This window comes from Castor canadensis, chromosome 17 (genome assembly GCF_047511655.1).
Source record: "Castor canadensis chromosome 17, mCasCan1.hap1v2, whole genome shotgun sequence".
NCBI lineage: Eukaryota > Metazoa > Chordata > Mammalia > Rodentia > Castoridae > Castor > Castor canadensis.
In genome coordinates this window covers 120,772-144,415 of record NC_133402.1, presented here as the reverse complement: position 1 = coordinate 144,415, position 23,644 = coordinate 120,772, and the positions used below count along the sequence as shown (strand labels likewise).

General features: G+C 45.3%; 2 protein-coding genes and 1 long non-coding RNA gene across 9 annotated transcripts in view; 2 read left to right on the top strand and 1 right to left on the bottom strand.

The window, feature by feature from the left end:
• Nucleotides 1–367: 367 nt before the first annotated feature.
• Nucleotides 368–1,870, bottom strand: LOC109694401 (hemoglobin subunit zeta). Its single transcript, XM_020176309.2, has 3 exons — nt 1,739–1,870; nt 709–913; nt 368–569 (listed from the first exon to the last, which is right to left on the bottom strand). Exons 1-3 carry the CDS (start codon nt 1,831–1,833, stop codon nt 441–443), a joined length of 429 nt encoding a protein of 142 aa, XP_020031898.1. The 5' UTR covers nt 1,834–1,870; the 3' UTR covers nt 368–440.
• An 11,764-nt stretch (nt 1,871–13,634) lies between these two features.
• Nucleotides 13,635–14,665, top strand: LOC141418480 (uncharacterized). Its single transcript, XR_012443122.1, has 2 exons — nt 13,635–13,813; nt 14,400–14,665. It is a non-coding gene; the product is annotated as an uncharacterized lncRNA (long non-coding RNA).
• Nucleotides 14,666–15,640: 975 nt separating this feature from the next.
• The window catches only part of Nprl3 (NPR3 like, GATOR1 complex subunit), a 37,439-nt gene continuing 29,435 nt past the window's right edge, over nt 15,641–23,644 (top strand). For 2 of the 7 annotated variants that reach the window (XM_074059802.1, XM_020177000.2), the window contains exons 1-2: nt 15,645–15,894; nt 19,220–19,289. In XM_074059802.1, the coding sequence (XP_073915903.1) occupies nt 15,777–15,894; nt 19,220–19,289 (188 nt within the window). In that variant the 5' untranslated portion in view covers nt 15,645–15,776. Of the gene's footprint in view, nt 15,895–19,219; nt 19,290–22,686; nt 22,726–23,644 lie in introns of those variants that run through there. The other 5 variants (XM_074059803.1, XM_074059801.1, XM_074059806.1 and 2 more) reach the window with 5 other exon arrangements.

The following is a 23,644-nucleotide window of genomic DNA, read 5'->3' as shown; positions in this document are numbered from 1 at the left end:
ACAGCGGACAAAAAGCGGGCAGGAAATCCCTATTCCTTTAGGTGCCCCGCATCACTAGCGGGAGTTGTGCTATCAAGCTTTGAGTGAACCTCTTGCAGATCTGGAAGGTGGGGAGAGGCGCAAACGCACTCGAGGACCCTCGTGGGACGGCCCAGGGGTGCCCCGTTCCCTCCGGGCTGCGACCCTGGGGGGGGGGGTCTCAGGGACCAGAACCTCCCCAAAGCACCCTCGCAGTGTCCTCCAGGCATTGGAGGTTCTACCGCCCTCCACGTAGCCCCCAACGCATCCCTCTGCGGCTCCCCTCCTGCCCTCCAACGCTGAGAACGCAGAACCCAGTTCGCTCCTTCCTCAACCATTTATTGGGGATTCGGGGAAGGATCTGCGGAGGGTTCGGGGAGGGCATGGGCCGCAGCCCGTCGTGAGGGTCGCGGCGGCGGCGCTTAGCGGTACTTCTCAGTCAAGATGGAGGACAAGATCGACATGAACTTGTCCCAGGCGGCGTGGACCTCAGCCGTGAAGTCGGCGGGGAAGCGCGCGGCCAGGGTGACCAGCAGACAGTGGGACAGGAGCTGCGGAACACGGATGGCGTCTCAGTGCACTGTGCAGGAGCGGAGTCTTCAGCGAGACCCGGTCCCTAGCCGCGGCCTTGGCCTCGCGCCGAGGACCCCAGCCGGGTCCCCCTCCCCGCCCCTCCCGCCTCGCGCCCACCTTGAAGTTGACCGGATCCACGCGCAGGATGTAGGCGTGCAGCTCGCTCAGCTTGGTCAGGGCGCTGGGGATGTTGTCGATGTTCTTGACCGCTTCGCCCACGGCGGACAACACCTTGGCGCCGTGTGCGCGCAGCTGCTGCGACCCCTGGTGCAGGTCGAAGTGGGGGAAGTAGGTCTTCGTTTGTGGATAGCTGTAGAAGAGCCTAGGGGCGAATGGGGGCGTGAGGTGGGGGTGTTACTCGGGTGTGTTGGTGACACCCAGGCGTTTGCCTTAGGCCTATGGAAAGGGGCTCCAAAAAACAAAACGAAAGAAAAAACCAGCAGCCAGGAAAGTACTATTTTAACAGTATTTTTAAAAATTAAAACGAATGCAAAACAATCCATGTTGAACAAAACATTAAAATTTTAAGTAAGACAGGATTGATATTGCTGATTTTTCCTGTGCCCGAGGTTCCAGTGTGGCAAGGCACTGCCTCCCCCACTGCCCACCATTCATTCATTCAACATGTGTTTACCCTCTCTACCTCCTCTTGTTGCACACTGACCCAAGAGGGCCCTTCCTCACCACCATGATCTTCACAGTCCCCGCCTTCTTGGCCCTCCTCACTATCCCTCTTTACCACCCCTTTCACAGTCCCTTGTTTTTTTCTTTAATTAAATTTTATTTCATTTTTGGTGGTGGTACTGGAGTTTGAATTCAGGGCTTGCTAGGTAGGCATTCTACCTTTTGAGCCACACCTCTGTCCCTCACAGTCCCTTCTTGACAGACTCTTCTCACCATCTTCTTCTGACTGACCTTCCTCACAACATCACCCCTTCTTACTACCCCTAACCTTCACAGTCCCTTCTCTCTCTTTTTTTTTTTTGGTGGTGGTGGTGATACTGGGGTTTGAACTCAGGACTTGTTAGGCATGCACTCTACCACACTTCCAGCCCACAGTCTCTTGACTGATCCTCCTCACCATCCCTCACCAACCTCTTCTCTTGCCTCTGATCTGGTCACTCAGGCCCTCTTGTCTGGCACTTACCTCTCCAGAGTCTCAGTGCCAATGGCATCAACCTGCAAGGAGATCTTGTCCCAAATGGACGTGATAATGGCCCTCTCACTCTTGATCAGAGACATGGCGGCAATGGTGGATGGCTGTGCTGGAGCTGGTGCACTCAGGACTGACCTGCTGGTGCTCGTCCCCAGGGTCCCCTTATATACACAGAGCTGGGGCCCGGCCAGGCTGTGGCCACCTGTTGGGAGAGGGGAGGGGGCTACACGGGTGGAGTTTGTTATCAGGCCCAGCAAAAATGGGAGTCAGAGCCTGGTGGGACTGGTGGGGTGAGAGGCTATCACTCCTGCCCCCCCCACCTCAGACTTAGAGGGGCGTTGGCCATAGTCCAGCACAGAATCCAGGACCGATAGGGGCCCAGCCATCCCAGGAGGTCATTCTTGTGTTCGAAGTCCAGTTCTGCAAGGTTCTTACCCATTTCAGAATCATAAACTGGGGCCCAGCATTGCCTTCCTGGGGACATCCCTACCATGCTGCTATGCCATCCACTTCCCCTCGTGCTGTGATTCCTGGGTCTCCTCCATGAAAGCAAGTTTCCTCTCTCCACAGCTGGAGGGGAGACCAGCAGGAGTGGGTGGCGGATCAGCAAAAGAGATTTAGGGAGTGCAATATAGCCCTCGCAACCAGCCATTCTTGAGACAAATATTCCTTTTAATTTTATTTTAACATAAAATAAAATTGACTTCTGAATTCAGCACATATATAGATTTTGTAACCATAGCCATAATAAGGACACAGAACAGCTCCATCATCCCATAAACTCTCGTAGCTCCCCAGTCTTACCCTCATCCTACCCTCTGATAGCCACTCTAATTCCATGTTTTTCAAGAATAGTGTATAACTGGAGTCATACATTGCTGTGACTTTTTAAGAATGGCTTCTTTTTTTTTTTTTTTTGATGACACTGGAGTTTGGCCTCATGCCAATGCTACCACTTGAACCATTCTGCCACCCCATTTTTTGTAATTTCTTTTTTCTAAGATAGAGTTTCTCTCCTGGGGCTGGCTTTGAACCGGGATCCTCCTGATCTCTGCCTCCTGAGTAGCTAGGATTAAAGGCGTGAGCCAGCAGTGCCTGGCAGAATGGCTTCTTTTACTTAGCATAATACTTTTTTTTTGGTGGTGGTGGTACCTCATGCTTGCCAGGCAGGTGCTGTACCACTTGAGCCACTCTGCTAGCCCAGCATAATATTCTTGAGATTCATTCAAGTTGTTACATGTATCAATAGTTAGTTCCTTTTTACTCCTTGGTATGAATGCAAACAGTTATCTTCTCACTCACTAAAGGACATTTGGACTCTATCTACTTTGAGGCTATTACAAATAAAGATGCTGTGTTCACACACAAGTCTTTTTTGTGGTGCTGGTGATCAAAGCCAGGGCCTTGCAATGCTAAGTAAGCGCTCTACCTCTGAGCTACATCCCTCACTTTCATATATAGTTTTTGTATGGACATAAGTTTCTATTTTCTAGGATAATACCATAGAATTTGCTGGGTCTTATGCTAAGTACGTATTTAACTTTATAAAAAATTGTCACACTGTTTTCCTTAGTGGCTTCACCCTTTTTTGCATTCCTATCAGTGACCTTGCCGGCATTTTTGTCACTGTTTTGACAGGTGTGTAGTGACAAGGCATTGTTGCTTCAGACTGCATTTCCCTGATGGCCAGTGATGTGGAGCATCTTCCCATATACTTGTTTGACACCTGTATATCCTCTTTGGTGAAATAGTTGCCTATTGAGTTGCTTATTTTTTACTAGTGAGATTTTTAATAAGAGATTTGTGCATATTTTGGATGTAATCCTTTGTCAGATATGTGATTTGCAAACATTTTCTCCTAGTTTGCAGTTTTTCAGTTCATCCTCTTTTTTTTTTTTTTTTTTTTTTGCTGGTACTGGGGTTTGAACTCAGGGCCTCACTCTTGCTAGGCAGGCGCTCTACCACTTGAGCCACTCCACCAGCCCAGTTCATTCTCTTAATAATGCCTTTTGTACACTGGAGGCTGGGAGCTTCATAAAGAAGTTTATTTAGTTCACAGTTTTGGAGGCTGACTACCCAAGACCAAACCACACCCCATGAGTTTGGCCTCTGTTGAGTGCAACGATATGGGTGGCGTCACAATGGCAAAGGGCATACAATGATAGTGGAGATCACAAAGTCAGAGAGGAAGCCAGAGGAATTTGGGGCATAGCCTTGCTTTTTTTATAACTTACATTCATAGGTACTAACCAGCTTCCTGCACTAATCCAGGGTGGTGTCCTCATTGACCTATCCTCCCTCCACTGGGCCCTGTCTCCTAGAGTTTCCACCATCTTAACATGACCACACTGGCAACCAAACCTCTTGCACATGAACCTTTAAGACACATTCAAGCCATTTCCAAACCATGGCAAGTGCAGTTGTTTTAAAACTTGTTTTAGTGTAAGAAATTAGTCATTGAAAGATACTTTACTCAGAAGTCTGGACTGTAAAGAAGATAAAAACGGAATTGCTTAAGTTAACTCTGTTTGTGTGGGGGCAAGGAGTAGTATTACTCACTGGGCCTCTCTAACTTAACTCCACCTCTCACTGCTTCACCTGGTCCAGATGGCAGAAGTCCTCACCTCTGGCCAAATGAGTCCAGCAGCTGTGACCTTGGTTAACTACCTTTACATTTGTACACTTTTCTCTTTTTAACTATGGTTCTTGAATGCAACCCACCCTGTCTACTTGGCCCCCTTGGCTTCAGAACTCATGTATTATGTTTACACTCAAAGTTTTATTTCCTGTTCCACGTCCCATATTCTTCCATGACTTAAATGTTTCTTGTCTTTTGATCATGCATATTTGATATTTATTTTAGAGTGTTTTGGTTACTGTGACAAAACATCTGAGAGGAACAATTTAAAGGAGGAAAAATTTTATTTTGGCTGATGATCACTTGGTCCCGTATCTCATGGGGTGAGGCAGAAATTATGTTGGGGAGCACATGGGGAAGAAGTTGCTCACCTCATGGCAGCCAGGAAGCAGAGACAGAAAGAAGAAGGGTCCAGGGACAAGATACACCTTTCAAAGGCATGTTTTCCGTGACCTTCTTCTCCCAACCAGATTCCTGCTCCTAACATCCATTTAGCCATGAATTCATGGATTGATCTCTCAAAGGCCCATTTATGGCAACCAAGCCTTTATCACATAAGCCTTTGGGGGGACAATTTTAGACTCAAACCATACTATCTCTCCTCCTTTTCTCATTCTAGCAATAGTATTAGTCAGTCCCACAACAATTTTGACATGGTTTTTCTTCCTGTTTGACTTCTCCTTCTTTTTGCTCCTTCTGTTAGTGATGGGTACCTGCTGATGGCTATGCCTTTGGAGCTGCAATCACAAGTCTAGCCAACCCTCTCACTACCGTCTCCATCACAGAATCAGGTCTTTTCAGAGTGAACAAGGGCCATGATGGTTTCTACTATATCACCTCAGTTGAGGTTTCTGCTTTCAACAAAATTTACTCACCAGACCTAGCTCTTAAGATCACCTGTGTTTTTGCCTCTATCAATGGAGTTTCCTTTGTTGAAGAAAAAGTATGTTTTCCTCACCTATATGAGATTTGAAAGGCTTATTTTCCCCAAGTTCAGAATACAGAGGCACACAGAGCCAGTGAGATAATAAAATATCACCTTTGTTCTTAATAAAACTGTTGCAGAAAAAAAATAATGCCTTTTGTAGAGGAAATGTTTTAATTTTGAGGAAGTCCAATTTATCAAGAGCTCTGCCTAACAATAAGACACAAAGATTTTCATCTACAATTTCTTCTAAAAGTTTTCTAGTTTTTGCTTTACATTTAGATATATGATCCATTCTGACATTTTTTTGTGTAAGGTGTGAGGTTTAGATCCAGATTAATTTTATTTTGTCTGTGGATGTCTAATTGCTCTACCTGCCACTGTTTGTTGAAATATATCCTTTATTTATTTATTTATTTATTTATGTGGTACTGGGTCTTGAACTCAGGGCCTTCACCTTGAGCTACTCCACCAGCACTTTTTTGTGATGGGTTTGAGATAGGGTCTCTTGAACTATTTGCCTGGGCTACTTTCAAACCGAAATCCTCCTGATTTCTGCCTCCTGAGTAGCTAGGATTACAGGTGTGAGCCACCAGCGCCAGGCTATCCTCTATTTTCACACATCATTTTTCTGGACTCTCTATTCTTTTTTTGAGGGGGGTAGGGTCTCATTCTGTAGTCTAGGCTGGCCTTGAATTCCTGACCCTCCTGCCTCTGCCTCCCAAGTGCTTGTACCACCAGTGTGTACCACCACACTGGAAATAGGCATCTATTCTTCTCCACCATCACACTGTTTGATTACTATAACTTTATAGTAAATCTTAAAGTTGGATAAAGTCCCACACATGAAAGAAAATATTTAATAATCATATGTCTGATAAATAACTTATTCCCCCCAAGAAGGGCTTATCAAAAATAGGAGGCAAAGTTATAGCTCAGTGGCAGAGAGCTTGTTCAGCGTGAGCAAGGCCATGGGTTGAATGTGTAACACCAGAAACAAACAAAACCAAGATGGAAAAATTTACCCAAGGTACTTTAAAAAATGTATTACAACTCAAGTTGCTGGAGTGGCTCAAGTGGTAAGAGTACCTGCCTAGCAAGCATGAGGCCCTGAGTTCAAGCCCCAGTATGGGTATATATATATATAAAACAACTCAAAAAACAGGCAATCGATTTAAATTTAAAAGTGGGCAAAGAATTTTTTTTTGGTACTGGAGTTTGAACTCAGGGCCTCATGCTTATTAGGCAGCCGCTCCTCCACTTGAGTCACTCCACAAGTCCTGGGCAAAGAATTTTAATAGACATTTCTCCAAGAAAGATAGGCGGAGCTGGGCATGATGATGTCTGTAACCTCAGCACTCGGGAGGCAGAGGCAAGAGGATGTGAGTTCAAGGCTCATCCAGGCAAAGGTAGTGAGACATCATCTCAAAAACAAAATAGATGATGAGAATGATGTAACTAATGTACAATATAAATCTAATTGGAATTGTCACCCTGAATAAAGAATATAAACTAATAAAAACTTACAAAATAAGTAGTCTTTCCTCTGTTGCAAAAAAAAAAAATATGAGTGGGGATGTGGCTCGAGTTGTAGAGCACTTGGCTAGTATACATGAGACCCTGGGTTCAATCCCCAGGACCCCTCCCCCCAATAAAAGAAAAGAAAGTAAAAAGAAGATATGCAACCTCATTAGTAATTATGGAAAATGCAAATCATAACCATAGAAACTCATATTGAAAGACAACCTTCTATACACCCTCCCTGGTCTTCTTGTCTCAGCAGGAGAGGCTGGAGGCCAGTCCACACTTACTCTCTCAGTGGTGCTGCCTCTGTGGAGCCTCTGGAGCGCCCCAGCACCAATTCACAGGGAATTTCTCTCTTCTCGCACACTCTTAAACTATTAGCTCTCAGCCTCCAGACCTAATCATTCTGTCTGCTTTGCAGGAGTTCTTCCGGACCTCAGTGGCACATTTTAGCCCAGGTTTTTCTTGCCAGGGAGATTTGTGCGCTGTTCTTGTTATCATTTCCTGGCACTGAGTCTCCCCCAGCCCCTTTCCTCAGCGTCTGTGAGTGGATGTATGCTGTGCTCATGTCCCGAGTTCTGTAAGTGGGCATTGCATACTCTCAGGGTAGTGTTCATTGTGTGGTAAGTTGTTCACCTGGATATGCAATAAAGATGTGGCAGCAACTCTTTTTATTTATTTATTTATTTTTGTGGTACTGGGGCTTGATCTCAGGGCCTACATCTTGGGCCACTCCACCAGCCCCCCACTTTCTTTTGTGATGGGTTTTTTGAGATAACATCTCACCAACTATTATGCCCATGCTGGCCTCCAACCATAATCCTCCTGATCTCTGACTCCTGAGTATCTGGGATTACAGGCGTGAGCCACTGTTGCATGGTGATTCCTTACAAACAAACAAACAAACAAACAAATAAGCTCATTTCAGAGCTGGGTGCCAGTGGTGCACACCTGTAATCTTAGCTACTCTGGAAGCTGAGATTGGGAGGATCAAGGTTTGAGGCCACCTTGGGTAAATAGTTCATGAGACCCCCACCTCCAAAATAATCAGAGCAAAATAGACTGGAAGTGTGACTCAAGTAGTAGAGTGCCTGTTTTGCAAGCGTGAAGCCCTGAGTTCAAACTCCAGTCCCACCAACACACACACACACACACACACACGAGTTAAAAAAAAAAAAAATGTCCGTAGTGAAAAAGAGAAAATAACAAATAACAAGTGCTGATGAAGACGTGAATGAATCCGAATCTTTACACCCTGCTGGTGAGAACACAAAATAATGCATACTGGGAAAGAGTTTGACAGTTCCTGAAAAGGTTAAAGAGCTACCATAGGACCCTGTTATTCCATTCCTGGTATATATTTCCAAGAGAAATGACAGCCTATGTCTACAAAAAACAAAACTAAACTAAAACAAAAAAAACTTGTGTAATGTTCATAGCAACCTTATTCACCCCAAATGGAAGCAACCCAAATTTCCATCAACTAGTGAATAAAATGTTATAATTCATACCACAGAATACTCTCCAGCAATAAAAAGGAATGAAGTGCCAATTCCGTGCTACAATGTATGCACATTCAACATGCCCAAACATGGTGCTCCGTGAAAGAAGCCAGACACAAAAGACCTCCTGTCATAGACTCTACTTCTATGAGATGTCCAGGATGGGCAAATCTACACAAACAGATGTAGGTTAATGGTTGTCTAGGGCTGGAATAGTTGGGAGTGTAAGACTGCTAATGAATATGTATTTTCTTTAGGGGTAATAAAAACGTTCTAAAACTGGCTATGGTGATGGTTGCATGACTGTGGGTACACTAAAGCCCTCTGACCTGCACAAACTTTTTTTTTTTTTTTTTTTTTTTTGCAGTACTGGGGTTGGAACTCAGGGCCTACAACTTGAGCCACTCCACCAACTCTTTTTCTTTTTTTTAATGTTGGTAGGGTCTTACAAACTATTCTGCCTGGGCTGACTTTGAACCGTGATCCTCCTGATCTCCTCCTCCTGAGTATCTGGGATTACACACGTGAGCCACTGATGCCCTGCTCATTATACACTTTAAATGAGTGAACTGTAATGCATGTAAATTTTATCTCAGTGCAGCTGTTTAAAAATCAGGTAATGTGATTCTTCCTACTTTATTCCTCTTGTCCGAAATTTTGGAATTTTGGCTATTCTAGTTCCTTTACCTTTCCATATAAATTTTAGAGTTGACTAAAGTCTTATCTGCACAAAATCCTGCTGAAATCTTGATGCAACCAATAGTAAATGTTTCCTGTAAGTAAAGTTTTGATCGGAGACTGGCTGAACTATTCTCAGAGAAAACTGTGGGGCTTACACACATCCTCTGAATTAGAAAATACACGTATACGCAAGCATAAGCAAGTATTAAGCACTTTCTGTATGCAAGGTGCTGTGCATGGTGTTGGACTTGTGTAATGGCACTCATTTCTTCTATTCCTGAGATGTGAGATGACAAGACCTTCTGTGCTGAGGGCAAGAGCAGTGTCAGACACCCTTGTCTGCTTGGTGGGTGGCAGAGTCTCTTGCTCTGGCTGCTCAGTTCATGCTTGTGGCCTGAAGTTTGGGTCTGTCTTCCAGGAAGCCCCTCTCAGTACTGCCTGGGTTTCTCTCCTGCCTGGCCTATTCTTTACATTTCACAGCTATTCTCTTAGGGCAGGATCCTCTCCATTGGGGTTACATTTGCTTGTTTACCTGGCTTTACTTTTGGTTGCTTAGTGTCCTGGTGAGTGCTGCTGCCAACCACAGATGGCCCCAGATGCTCTCCTGAAGTATATCTTCTTCTTTATCTGGGATCTGGCCCACTTCAGCCTAGCATGCAGGGCCACTCTGGGTATGTGAGCCTGTGTGAAGAACATGAGGTTATGCATAAGGCTTTGCTCTTAGAAGGGAGGAAGATGGTGGGGTTTGGGACAGAGACAGATGGAGAGACTGGCAGAGAAGAGAGAATGAGTGAGTGAGACAGGAAGGCTGTGGGTCAGTGGAGGGAGGTGGCCTAGAGAAGGAAAGGTGGCCTAGAGAAGAGGTGGGGTGTACTTGGCTGTTTGAGGGGGAGACACAAAGCTCTCAGGGAGGGTGTGCCTGGGAGGGTCCCTCCAGCTGCAGTGTCCATACCTGTGGCCTGAAGGCACAGCAGGGCTGCTCTGTTCCCAAATAGAGGCGGTAAGGATGGTAGATTCTAGGACCCTGCTTCCAGGGCTGCCTCTTTCATGCTGGGGAGGGACCTCAGCTACTCTCCGGCCCAAGGGCCCCTCTGTTCCTCCTGGAGGCATGCGCCCTTTCCTTTTCTGGGCCCTCAGGAGGACAGGAAGCCACAGAAGGCCTCTTTGCTTCTGGATCTTCCAAAGCTTTCCCTGCTAAGCAGTGTTGTGGGCAGGTACCCTTTCCCTTTTTTTTTTTTATTGTTTTTAAATTATGAATATAGCACGGGACATACATTATAGCTTAATGAATTATTATAAGCCAGGTGTAGCTGGGCACTGGTGGCTCATGCCTGTAATCCTAGCAACATGGGAGACTGAGATCAGGAGGATTGCGATTCACAACCAGCCCAGGCAAATAATTCGTGAGGCCACCCCCCCACCATCCCCAATATAAGCAAAACAAAATGGACTGGAGGTGTGGCACAAGTAGCGGAGAACCTGCTTTACAAGTGTGAAGCCCTGAGTTCAAACCCCACGGGAAAAAAAAGGCAAACCTTCAGCATTCTTAAAGGTGACTTCTGCCTTGCCTTACCTTCTTGGTTCTAAATAACTTTTTTTTTTGTTAAGATGGTGTCTCACTATGTTCTCAGGCTGGTCTCAAATTCCTGGACTCAATTGATCCTCCTTCCTCAGCCTCCTGAGTAGCTGGGATTACTGGTGCCCACTGTTGTGCTCATCTTCAATACATTTTAAATCACCCAAATGTGCACCTGTTAGCATCTGTAAGTTGTCTTTGCATTTATTCATTTATTGATTGACTGATTGGCACTGGGGATTTGGTGCGAAACCAGGTCCTCAAGAATGCCAAGCATGTACTCTTCCACTGAACTACACCCCCAACCTGCAGGCTTTTCACCATCACGTACGTGGGGCACTCACTTGTGTCTGTCTTCTTTCACTTACTAGTGTAGTGGTTGTTTATTTCCATGCAGAAATGTGCTACAATTCACTTGTTGTGCTGGGGTTGGGCACTTGGGTATAATTCTTGTCTACTATGAATAAGGCTGCAATGGGTATTCTTTCACGTTACTTGGTACCCATGTGCCTGCAGCTCTTGCATGTATACCCAGGAATGGAGTTGCTGGATCGTGGGGCTTTTGTTTTGTTTTGTCTTTGTTTTTTGCATTACTGGGGATTGAACCCAGGGCCCTGTGCATGCAAGACAAATGTTCTACCACTTGAACCATGCCCCAGTTCCTGCCTCCACTCTACTAATGCTGTTTTTGGTTGATTAGAAATTTATAATTTTTTAAATAATCTTCTTCTCTTTTTTTTTTTTGGTGGTTGTGGTACTGGGGTTTGAACTCAGGGCTTTGCACTTGCTAGGCAGGCACTCTACCACTTGAACCATGCCCCAACCTAGACATTTATAATTTTAAGGCAGTCAAATTAGTGGTTTTGTTGTCCTGTTTAAAAATGTTGTACCCTTCTATCTGCAATAGGACAAAGTTGGAAACTCCCCAAATGTACATCAATATTTGAATAGATAAATAATTTCCATACAATGAGATATTGTTCAGCCCTAAAAATGAAGTACATGCTACAACGTGGATGAACTTTAAAAACAATACTAAATGAAAGAAGCTGGACACAAAGGGTAAATTGTCATTTGACTCCATGTATGTGGAAATGTCCAGAACAGGCAAATCCACAGAAAGCAAGTAGATTATTGTTGTCAGGCCTGAAGAGAGGGGAGAAGGGGAGTTAGTGCCTAGAGGAGACAGACATTTCCTTTTGGGATTATGAAAATGTCCTGGAACTGGTAGAGGTGGTGATTTACAGTACTATGAATGTGCCAAAAGCCACTGAATTGTTAACTATAAAATGATTATTCTATGTTATAATTATTTTATAGATTATTTTTATATTATTATATTTTGAAACAGGATTTTGCTATGTAGCCCAGGGTGCCTCAGAACTCACTATGTAGCCCAGGTTGTCCTCAAACACCTGATCCTCCTGCCTCACCCTCAGTGCTGGGATTACAGACATGACATACACCACCTGGTCCTGCTGCTTATATTATATTTTATTAGCATATATTCATTGTATGGGGTGGGATTCATTGTGCCAATTCCCGACAGCTTTACAGTGCACATTGGTTAGATTGTCCCAACCGTATCCCCTCTGCAACCTGTTCCATACCCCTCTAAAAGCAATTGCAAGAGGTTTCATTGTTCTATTTCATATATGTATATGAAGCCCAACAACCACATTCCCTCACTTTCATCTCCTTCATTCACCCTCCCCCACATAAGTACCTTCCCATACTGTATTTATTTCACAGTCCTGTCTTTCATTTTTAGCTCCACAGTCAATTTTCAAAGGAATTTCTTGATGTATCTCAGCTGTGAATATACTTAATTTTGGTCAGTTCAATGCCCTCTATTACTCTTCCTTACCCCCACCCTCCCACCCCACATTATTCAACAGCTTTCAGTACATATTGTTATGTCTTCCACCTACGGAGATACAATGCATTTCAACATTGTTGACTGTCATTCTCTTTTCCTTTCCCTCCTCCTGAGTGCCATAGAGTAGTTTCACTATTTTAAACACGTTCTATGTATAAATGTGTATTTGATCATGCTTGGTTTTGTGTATACATTTAATCTTTGTATAAATGTGTATTTGATCATGCTTGGTTTTGTGTATACATTTAATCTTTGGCTCTATCTTCCACATATGAGAGGAAACATGCGGTCTTTGTCTTTCTGATCTGTCTTTCGGCTTATTTCACTTTACATGATGTCCTTTAATTCCATCCATTTACCTTTATACCACACAGTTTTGTTCTTCCTTATGGCTGAGTAACACTCCATTGTATATATGTCATTGTATAAATATCAGTAACATTTATCAAGTGTTTCTAAGTTCTGCACACAGCACCAAACCCTTTTCATGTCAGGCCCTTGACTCTATGACCTTTCTGTTAGGGAGGTTTTATTTTATTATTGGATTTTTTAAGATAAGAAAATGGAGACTCAGATTATGAAATATGTTCACAATTTCAGTGGAGGAGGGAACTAACCAAATGGTTTGGTGTGAGCTAGGATGCCAGCTGGACTGACTGAGGCCAGTCTTGGTATCCCCACCTATGATAAGAGAAGCCTGAGTCTATGCAGTTGGTCTGGATGCCAGACTGCTGGGTCCATGGGCAGAATTCCAGCTCCAGGCATATTCGGAACCTGAGTAGCTGGAGTGAACTCAGAGGGGTATCTGGTCACTTAGTAGAAGGCCAGGCCAGGAGTCTGCAAACCCAAGGGTGACCTTGGGAAGGCTAACCAACCTTTCCAGTCCATTTTACTGTTTTGACCTCTGTGATGAGTGTTAGCCTTAGCCCCATGTTAGCATTGGGAAAGAGCTATTGCCAGGACAGCTCAGGACATGATGCAGAATTGAAGATTACTCTTGTTACTATTCCAGGTTCTTCTCAAGAGGGACAGGAACACTGCAGTGAGAAGACCAGTCCCAGATAGCGTCTGTGAGCTCCACCCAGCCCTCTGGCCCACCAAGTGACAGTACTGATAAAGCCCAGTTTCCAAATGGCTTTCTGCCCCACCCAAGGCAGGGAGGAAGGCTTGAGGGGTCTCAGTTGCCAAAAGTCCACTTCCTTCTAAAAAGCAGGTTATGAAAACAAGTTATTTAAATTTGAAATGAAAACCCAGTGGCGTGGGGACCTAGCAGAGAAGAGTTTGAGGATGCACTCTGCAGGGAGCATAGATGGCCTTGGTGCTTCACATCCAGCAGACAATGTGAGAGCCTAGAGCTTATGACTGTACTTTGAGACCATTTGCTTCATCCTGCTACTGGTGGGGAAACTGAGGTCCACGATAGGGCCTGTGGACCCTCAGGCCAGTGTGTGACCATGAACTCTGGTTTCTGTAATGGCATTAGGGCTGAGGTGATGCCCATGGGGGTGGTGCTGGGAATCTCCAGTTCAGGCTGTGGGATGGGATCTGGTGCTCTCCCTGTACTTTGCACTAATTTCAATGCCTGTTATTATCAATTACACAGTCAGAAAAGGAAACCATGAAAGCTCCTGTGAAGGATACTGGCAGAAAGTGAGCCTTCGGGGCATAACTGGGAAACAGTGGGCTCCTCCAAGTTTGGGATTTCCCTTAGCCCAGGGATGGCTGCAGGAGCCCCAAAGTCCTGCTCAGTGTAGGGGAAGTCAGAGGAAAGAGACCTGAGACAGTGCTGCTCATATGTCTGGACATCTAGGGACTCCCAGTGCCTCTGTGGGGAGGCCTCATGTCCACAGCTCAGCCATTCCCCAGGCACTGGGCTCCCTTTTCCCATCTGCTCCCCTCCCAGTCCCCTCCTCTTCCTGCTCCCCAGGTTCCATTCCAAAGATACTGCTGGCACGTGTGGAGAACTCAAAAACTTTCTCATTATACATAAAATCAAAACATACAAGACTGAGATAAAGACTGGGAAAGTCTGCAGCAGGAGATACTGTCCTTTACAGAGAACACATCCAAACCATCAAAGGACAAATAGCACCATCAGAACAACAAGAAGGCAATTCTCAGACCCTGCCAAATGATCAAATGATACAGTTCTTGCTCTTCGTGATAATTAAAGAAATATGACATAGAATAAAACATCATTTGCCTTCTTGAAATTTCTGGAAAAAAATTAAAATTAGTGCTTTGGTGTTGATGGGGTCTCAGTGAGCTGCCTCAGCAGCTCCTGAACTCAAGCAATCCTTCCACTTCAGCCTCCCAGGTGTGGGTCGACGGTGCGCGTCTGCCCCCAGCCTTTTCACACTTTTAGGGTTAAATTTTCTGCTCAAAACAGGTGTGTTACTTTTTTAAATTGGAGTATATTAATTATACAAAGGGGTTTAAAAATTATGATATGTCCATGCATGGATATCTACAATGTGCTTTGATGAAACTCACCCCCCTAAGTGTGTTTGTGTTACTTTATTATTTTTTGTGTGGTACTGGGGCTTGCTCCCAGCCTACATGTGTTATTAAAATTTTTTATCAGCATAATTTAATTGTACAAAGGGGTCTCATTGTATTTACATACATGTATTTTTGTATTTTGATATTCATCCCTTCTATATTACTTTCTTAACTCCTCCATCTCCACCGGGCCCAGTATGTTACTTTATTTATTTTAATTACTCCCCCCCAAGCCCGACTGGGATTTGAACTCAGGGCCTACACCCTGAGCCACTCCACCAGCCCTATTTTTGTGATTGTTTTTTTCAAGACAGGGTCTCATGAACTATTTGCCTGGGTCTAGCTTCCAACCGTGCCCCTCCTGATTGCTGCCTTCTGAGTAGCTAGGATTACAAGCGTGTGCCACCCACGCCGGCCTTTATTTTAATTACAATTTATTTTTTTAAACTTCTTTTACTAGTATAGGATAGGTGCCCTTGTGACATTTCCACACATATTGAACCCCGCTTTGCTGTGTGCTGCTTTAAAACGCAGAAACCAGCGTTTAGAGCGCCCAGGCCCCGCCCCCGCAGTCCCTATCCACGCGGGAGCTGGACCACGGCTTCCCACGGCGCTGCGCCCGCGCGCACAGCCGCCTGCGCCTGCGCAGAGGCCCCGACCGCGCGCTGCCGCTTCAGCGCGCGTTCCCGGCCGTCGTGGAAGTCTCGCGAGCGCGGCGGGAGGCGCGTGGGTTCGGTGGCCGGCGCGCCGGCTCCGGGTTCTGGCCCAGGCGTCGGGCGTCCCTAGGCCCCGCCCTGAGACGATGGGGGACAACACCAGCCCCATCAGCGTGATCCTGGTGAGCTCGGGCAGCAGGGGCAATAAGCTGCTGTTCCGGTACCCCTTCCAGAGGAGCCAGGAGCACCCCGCGTCCCAGACAAGTAAGTGGCGCCCGCCGCCGCCCAGCCCCCGCAGGCCGTGGCCACCGCGCCGCCTGTGAGACCCGGTGTGGGAATCCGTAGGAAAGCGCCAACAGCTCATCAGTGCCGAGGAAGCGCTGGGGGGGCCGGGGGCGTGGCCCGGCGCTGCGGAGCATGCGCGAGGCGGAGCGCGAGCCCGGAAAGCCGCGCACGACTTCATCCGCGTGTGCAGCGCCGCATGGTGCCTGCGAGCCGCGCCCTCCCCGCCGGCGTCCGCCCTGGCTTTGGCACTCCTCTTCTGTGCCTGGACACCAGCTTGTGTCCGCAGGAAAGCGGAATGCCGTTTGGGGATATCTGCTTCCGAGAGTGCACGCCACAGCGCCTGTACACGGTGAACCGTGCAGCAGCACGTGGACCTCATCGATAGCCCTGCGATTCCAGTCCTCTGTAGATGAACACTTTTTTTTTTTTTTCCCGGCTGGGGTTTGAACTCAGGGCCCTGCACCTTGCGCCACTTACCAGCCCTAGTTTTGCGATTGGTTTTTCGAGGTAGGGTCTTGCGAACTATTTGCCCAGGCTGGCTTTGAACCGACATCCTCCTGATCTCTGCCTCCTGAGCTAGGGTTCCAGGCGTGAGCCAGCAGCACCCGGCTAGAAGAACACTGTTCTTAAAACTTAATATGGTTCACAGGTCCAGGTCTCCCACACCCCAGATTCCGTTGGAGAGGCAGTTCCTGCTACCATTTTCCTGCGCATCTTTCCAGAACCTTCTGTGTAAACATAAGCACACTCAGACATTTGTTTCCTAAACACAAGTGAAAATACACTGTGTGCTGTTGGGCCTCTGTCATTTCCGTTTTTACTTTTATGTGTACATCTTCGGTATAGAATCAGCTTGTGGCCTGTGTATTCCATGAGATGAGCACCCTGTGATTTATTCATCGAGGTCTCTCCTGATGGGCACTTAAGTTGTTTTTAATCTTTGCCGATACAAGCAGTGCAAATGTCCTTTCTGTATCTGTTATTTTGCAGAATATTTGTAGGATCAAGTCCCAGAAATAGGATGATTGGTTTAAGGAATAGTGAGCATGTTTGTTTTTTTGCAGTACTGGGGATTAAACCCAGGGCCTGAATTCCACCCTCACCCCTTTTCTTTTTTATTTTTGGGATAGGGTGTTTAACTTTGCCCAGGTTGGCTTGAAACTTGCAGTTCTTCTTCTGTCTCCCAAGTAGCAGGGACTTGTTTATTTATTAATTTTTTTGGTGGGACTGGGGTTTGAATTCAGGATTTACCCTTGCAAAGCAGACATGCTACCGCTTGAGCCACACCTGCAGTCCATTTTGCTCTGGTTATTTTGGAGATGGGATCTTGAGGGGCTAGCCAGGAATAGAGATCCTCCAGATCTTAGCCTCCCAAATAGCTAGGATTACAGACGTGAGCTACCTGGCACCTGGCTATGTTTATTTCTAGTGCATGACTTTTTTGATTTTTATTAACTTGACCTGTGAAAGTTGTATCTGATAGTGTTGTATCTGATGCGTATTTGTTTTGTGTTTGAGAGTAGCATGTTTTTCTGCTTTCAGAACCATTTGGATTTTCTTTTCAGTGAGTGACCTATTTATAACCTTTGTCTAATTTTCTCTTGGATTGTTTTATTTTTTTTCCTTATAGATTTGAAGGAGCGCTTTATCTATTTAAGGTAAAAGTAGGCTTTAGTGACAGAGCTGTAAATAGTATCCAGTTTGCCTCTGTGTAGTTCTTGCCAGAGTTTGGGTTTTTTTTTTTTTTTTTTTTTTTTGGTACTGTGGCTTGAACTAATGGTTTTGTGCTTGCCAGGCAAGCGCTCTACTTGAGAACTTGCTAAGGAAGGCACTCCACCACTTGATCCACTCTGGCATCCCTTTTTTGTGTTGTGTATTTTTTGAGTTAGGGTCTCCTGAACTGTTTGTCCAGGCTGGCCTTGAACCTTGATTCTCCTGATCTTCACCTCCTATGTAGCTGGGGGATTACAAGTTTGAGCCACCCGTGGTCGGCAAGAAAGGGCATCTTCATGAATTTTCCATTCAAGAAAATGGTATGGCCAGTTTGGGTGGCTCACGCCTATAATCCTAGCTACCCAAGAGGCTGAGATTTAGAGGATGGAAGTTTGAAGCCAACTGGATAAATAGTTCACAAAACCCTATCTCCAAAATTATCTAAGCAAAATGGACTGAGGATATGGCTTAAGGGGTAGAACACCTATTTTGCAAGCAGAAAGTTTTTACTTCAGATCTCAGTCCCATAAAAAAACCAAACAAACCAAACCTATCATACCAATAAAGCATTTCCCCTGGTTGTCATAATTTCTTGAAAACCATCAGTTTTCTTTTTCTGAAAAAAAATTTTCCAGGACTGGGGATTAACCCAGGACCTCCAACATGCTAGGCAAGTGTTGTACCATTGAGCTATGTCCCCAACTGCTGAAAAAAATTTTAATACAGTATAGTATATATATAACATGAAATTTGCCATTTTAACCATTTTAAATTTCAGTGGCATTAATTACGTTCATTGTATTGTGCAGCATTCACCAACATATGTTTCCAAAACTTTTTCCTCTAAACTGAACGTTGGTAACCATTAAGCAGTACTCCTCATTTTCCCGCTATCCCAGCCCACTCTCCACTCTACTTTCTGTCACAATGAATTTGTCTATTCTAGATTTTTTTTTTTTTTTTTTGCAGTGCTGGGGTTTGAACTCAGGGCCTACACCTTGAGCCACTCCACCAGCCCTTTTTTTTGTGTTGGGTTTCTTACGAGATAGGGTCTCACAAGCTGTTTGTCTGGGCTGGCTTCAAACCGGGATCCTACTACTCTGCTTCCTGAGTAGCTGGGATTACAGGTGTGAACTACCGACATACGACAGCTATTCTAGATTTTTTTTTTTTTTTCATTTTTCTTTTATTATTCATATGTGCATACAAGGCTTGGTTCATTTCTCCCCCCTGCCCCCACCCCCTCCCTTACCACCCACTCCACCCCCTCCCGCTCCCCCCCTCAATACCCAGCAGAAACTATTCTGCCCTTATCTCTAATTTTGTTGTAGAGAGAGTATAAGCAATAATAGGAAGGAACAAGGGGTTTTTAATATAGATGCAACATTTGTTCTTCTGTGCTTGGTTTATTTCATTCAGCATGATGTTTTCAAGCTTCATGAATGTTTATTCCTTTTTATGGATGAATAATAACCTACTATGTAGATAGACTGTGTTTTTGGAAACCATTTGTTTTAATGGCTCCACAATTCTCCTGTGTATGGAGCGATCCTGTTCTTAGCCATTCTCTCCTTTTTTTGTCCTTACTTAGATAAGCCACGTAGCAGATATGCTGTTAACAACACAGGTGACCATGCGGATGACCAGGATGGCGACTCCAGGTAAAGACTTTGCAGTTACTCCAGGGCGTGTTTGGTCCTACTCCTTGGCCTGGGCAGAGTCCTATTCTCCTGTTGACCCAGATGTTTGTCCCCCTGAGTGCTTTGGTGTCCTTTTTCTCCATATAGTGGGTACTTTCAGGTAGTGCAGACCTGGGGGTTGTACTACCAGTCTCTAGCTTGCTGGGCACATGTGCCAGCTACGGGTTTTATGGTTGTTAAATCAGGTCTGAGAACAGATGATATCATGTCTATATAGGACGTTTTCTCCTATGAGAGAAAGGTGGAGGAAAACAGATCCCTTTGCTGTTCTCAGATCTAATTCCTCAAACAGATGCCCATAAGTCAGATCAGGTGCTTAGGTATACAGAGCCTGGCACGGGCCCTTCCAAGTGGCTAGGCTCAAGTGATGATAATGGAGGTGGGGGTGGTCTGACTGTTGACTCTTCTAGCCCAGGAGAAAGGTGCACCCTGTTCTTTCCTGCGTTTGCTCCCTCTGCTCTGTCTGGGAGGCACTTTCAGGGTAGAAACTTGATGAGTGACCACCCTGCCTTCTTAATAAGCTCATTTTAAAGGTTAGTAAGTAATAATATAGGCCCTGGTGAGGGAGAGAAGATTGTAAGTTTCCTGCCTTGGGTTGCACTAAATACAAACAGGGCCTGCCTGGGGTAAAGGACTGGACCATTGTTGTACAGTGAGTAGTGTTGGTTCCCTCCAGTGCTTTTGACAAGGTACCACACTCTCCATAGTGATTTGCCTTTCCAAAAATGTGTGAGGCTGCTAGGGCCTCTGGCATGAGCCGTGACTGTCTCTCAGGGGAGTGAGCTTTGGAAGAGGGAGCTGCAGGTGGAGGGGGTGAGAGAGTAGAGGGTGGTTGACTATCCCAGCGATGGTCTTGATCTGGAGGCCTGTGGTTGTCTTGTCCTTTAAAGATGGTGGCTTGGAATAAACTTGTATGTTACAAGCACATAGGAAGCGTTTGCCCCTGCACATTGAACAAGCATTTCTTATCCTCTACTGTGTCACAGAACAGCATGGAGCAGGGCTGGCTTCCCCAAACTGTATTCTTCTCCCTCCAAGCTTCAGTGGATGGGAGGCTCAGGCTGCTGGAGTCTTGGACCAGTCTGTATTGAGGGATTTCCTTGAAAGGCCAGCAGCACCTAATTCCTGAAGTTGGTTTTCAGAGACTTGTTATAACATGACCATAGGATATTTTCTAGGGAATTATTTTAGTACTTAACATAATGAAGAAAGAAAACCATGAGGGGGTTACTTCTGTTTAGAACCACTTTTATTAAATTTAAGAACGGTTTCATTTGGTAATTTTTTCTTTTTTTTGGTGGTACTGGGGTTTGAACTCAGGGCCTCATACTTACTAGGCAGGTATTTTACCACTTGAGCCACTCTGCCAGCCCCTCATCTGGTAATTCTAATACATTATAGCATCTGTGGATCCCTTGTTCACTCCCATGTTTTCAAATGCATATTAATTCCCTTAGAGGCCCAGTTCCCTGCTGTTTTATGTTGTTATGTAGGCCTGCCAGGCCCCTGCTTTGCCCTGGTCATAGCTCAGCATCTTCCTGGAGCAATGCAGTGCTGCAGCAACCCATTCTCTCTGTTTTCTTTGATTGCCATTCTTAAAGATGCAGAATGTTCCTGCTTGTCACTTTGCCAGGTGGAAGGAAACTGTGTTAACTTGAATGGTGGTGACCTGCCTTAAGGAAGTGAGGATGCACAGCTGTGCTGTTCAGAATTATAGCCACTGGTCCATGTGGCTTTAAATAGAAATTCACCAAAACAAAATAAGATAAAAAATCCAGCTCCTCAGTCCCACTGTAGCTTCATTTTAGGTACTCAGTGGCTACATGGAACCAGTAGTTATTTTATTAAATGTGCAAGTTTAGAGTATTTCCATCACTGTAGAGAGTCTTGTGGAATATCCTGTTGTTACTTGTCTAGCTATAGGAGATAAAGCTGGGTCAGACTGGAACTTCTAGGATTCTGACTTTTTGGGGTGTCTTTGAAAGTCTACAGAACATCATTCTGAGTGAGGTTAGCCTGGCTCAAAAGACCAAAAATCGTATGTTCTCCCTCATATGTGGACATTAGATCAAGGGCAAACACAACAAGGGGATTGGACTTTGAGCATATGATAAAAGCGAGAGCACACAAGGGAGGGGTGAGGATAGGTAAGACACCTAAAAAATTAGCTAGCATTTGTTGCCCTTAATGCAGAGAAACTAAAGCAGATACCTTAAAAGCAACTGAGGCCAATAGGAAAAGGGGACCAGGAACTAGAGAAAAGGTTAGTTCAAGAAGAATTAACCTAGAAGGTAACACACACGCACAGGAAATCAATGTGAGTCAACTCCCTGTATAGCTATCCTTAAAAAACACTTAGTCCTTCCTATTATTGCTTATACTCTCTGTTCAACAAAATTAGAGATAAGGGCAGAATAGTTTCTCCTGGGTCCTGGGTATCGAGGGGGTGGGGCGGAGTGGGTGGTAAGGGAGGGGGTGGGGGCAGGGGGGAGAAATGACCCAAGCCTTGTATGCACATATGAATAATAAAACAATGAAAAAAAAAAAAAGAAAATCTACAGAACATCTTAAACCTTTGCTATTACACAGCTCAAAGAACTGAAGTTTGGGAGCTGCTGAGGAAAGGGTTCCTTTGTTGTGTGTTCTTTTGCATGGGTCTTTGGCAGTGTGTTTCTTGGTGAGAACTGTGGGGAGCCTCAGGCTGGTCATGGAGCCCTGGTGGCATGGTATAGTGGTGGCAGGGCCCTCAACTGCTGCTCCCTGGTTCACGTTTCCATGTGTACTTGAAAGGTAGCCTGTCCTAGAATAAAGGAACATGAATTCTTAAACTTTTTCTAAAAACACTAAGACAGTGGAGAAGTCCCAGATGTTTTGTGATGCAAGTATGTGTGGATCTACCATGACCCTTTGGCTGTTGCAGGCAGAGGCTCAGGTCAGTGAGCAGGCAGTCTCAAGAGTTAGGGCTGATGACAGTCACATGACACCATAGTTCTGAAGGCTTACTGAGGACTCTTATTGGGTCCTGTGCAGGTAAAATCATACAGATGACAGACCCATTCTTGGAAAGGTCAGACCCTTGTGCTCAGGGGTCCAGCTAATTCTTACGACACTGGGGTCTGGCCCAGGTCTTGCAGTGTTGGGCTTGATTTTATATTTACATGTGAGAATTTGAGCTTTAGTAAGAAAATCTCGTGGTAAGTGTCTGTCGTGGGTACCTGTGTCATCTTTCTTGTCCAGTAAGTTGCTTGATGCACTTAACATGTAATGATACTGTTTTTGTTAGACAACCTTGTAACTTTTCATAGTTGTTAAGAAACAATGTTTTTGTTTGGTCTTGATGGTCCTGTTCCCATTTCAGCGAGCCATGTCCTCCAACCGATGAGCAATTGGTTGCAGGGTAAGATCAAGACTTCTCCACCATCTTTCTGTCTTGATTCCGTCTGCCTTCTCTTGTAATTGTGCTTAAATTCCTAATTTCCCTCAATGTTGAAGAATGACTAACGAGGCTCACAGGCCCTAGATTGGACCTGTTCAGTCCCCCCCTGCAAAAGCTCAGACTTCCTCATTACTCCTGTCCTTTGTCCACCCAGAGTTATTTAGTTATTTACCTCAGAGTCCAAGGCATGCTTGGCTACCACCAGAGGGACTTCTGGGATCTGGTGTGGCACATAAATCTCTTCTTGCAGGTAGGAGCCAGTAGTCCTATGAAGGTCGTGGGTAAGCAGGAGTGGGGATTCTCAATCCTTATCCCACTGCCGTGCTGAGAAACCTGCTGTGGTTGCTCTTTTTCTTTAGCTTTCAAGGGGGCTTAGTGGAGTCTGTAAGTGTGAACTGTGTTTGGGTGTTAAGTGTGGTGCTCAGGCTTAGATGATATTGAGTATGCTTAGTAAAGGCAAAAATGTTCCCATGGAGTTGATATGGTGCTTATGTAGGATGTTGTAGAAGAAGTGGGGCATCCCAGACACACACAGGTTCTGTGAGCTCCCAAAAAGGAGGCAAATAGAAGAGCAGAGTCAAGCTCCCTTCCAGGCTCTCTTCCCCTCCATTTTTTGGGCCAAACTAGGGAAGCTTGCTGAAGACTGTCTCAGTCCTGGCCTGTTTTCCATCTGGGCTGGTGCAGCTTCCTAAATGTGCTTTTCTTGAATTTTCAAATAAGTCTAGAAATTGTTAACTTTTTTTAAAACAGGTGTTTTACTGTGTTGTTTTCCCTTTTTTTTTTTTTTTTTGGTGGGACTGAGGTTTGAACTCAGGGCTTTGCACTTGCAAAGCAGGAGCTGTGGGGGGGGGAGCGGGAGGGGGTGGAGTGGGTGGTAAGG

Excerpts from the sequence above, each read along its gene's own strand:
- LOC109694401 (XM_020176309.2), bottom strand. The coding sequence starts at position 1,833 with ATGTCTCTGATCAAGAGTGAGAGGGCCATTATCACGTCCATTTGGGAC. Across the intron at positions 914-1,738 it reads GGCACTGAGACTCTGGAGAG|GCTCTTCTACAGCTATCCAC; the intron begins GTAAGTGCCAGA and ends ATTCGCCCCTAG. Across the intron at positions 570-708 it reads TGGATCCGGTCAACTTCAAG|CTCCTGTCCCACTGTCTGCT; the intron begins GTGGGCGCGAGG and ends CGTGTTCCGCAG.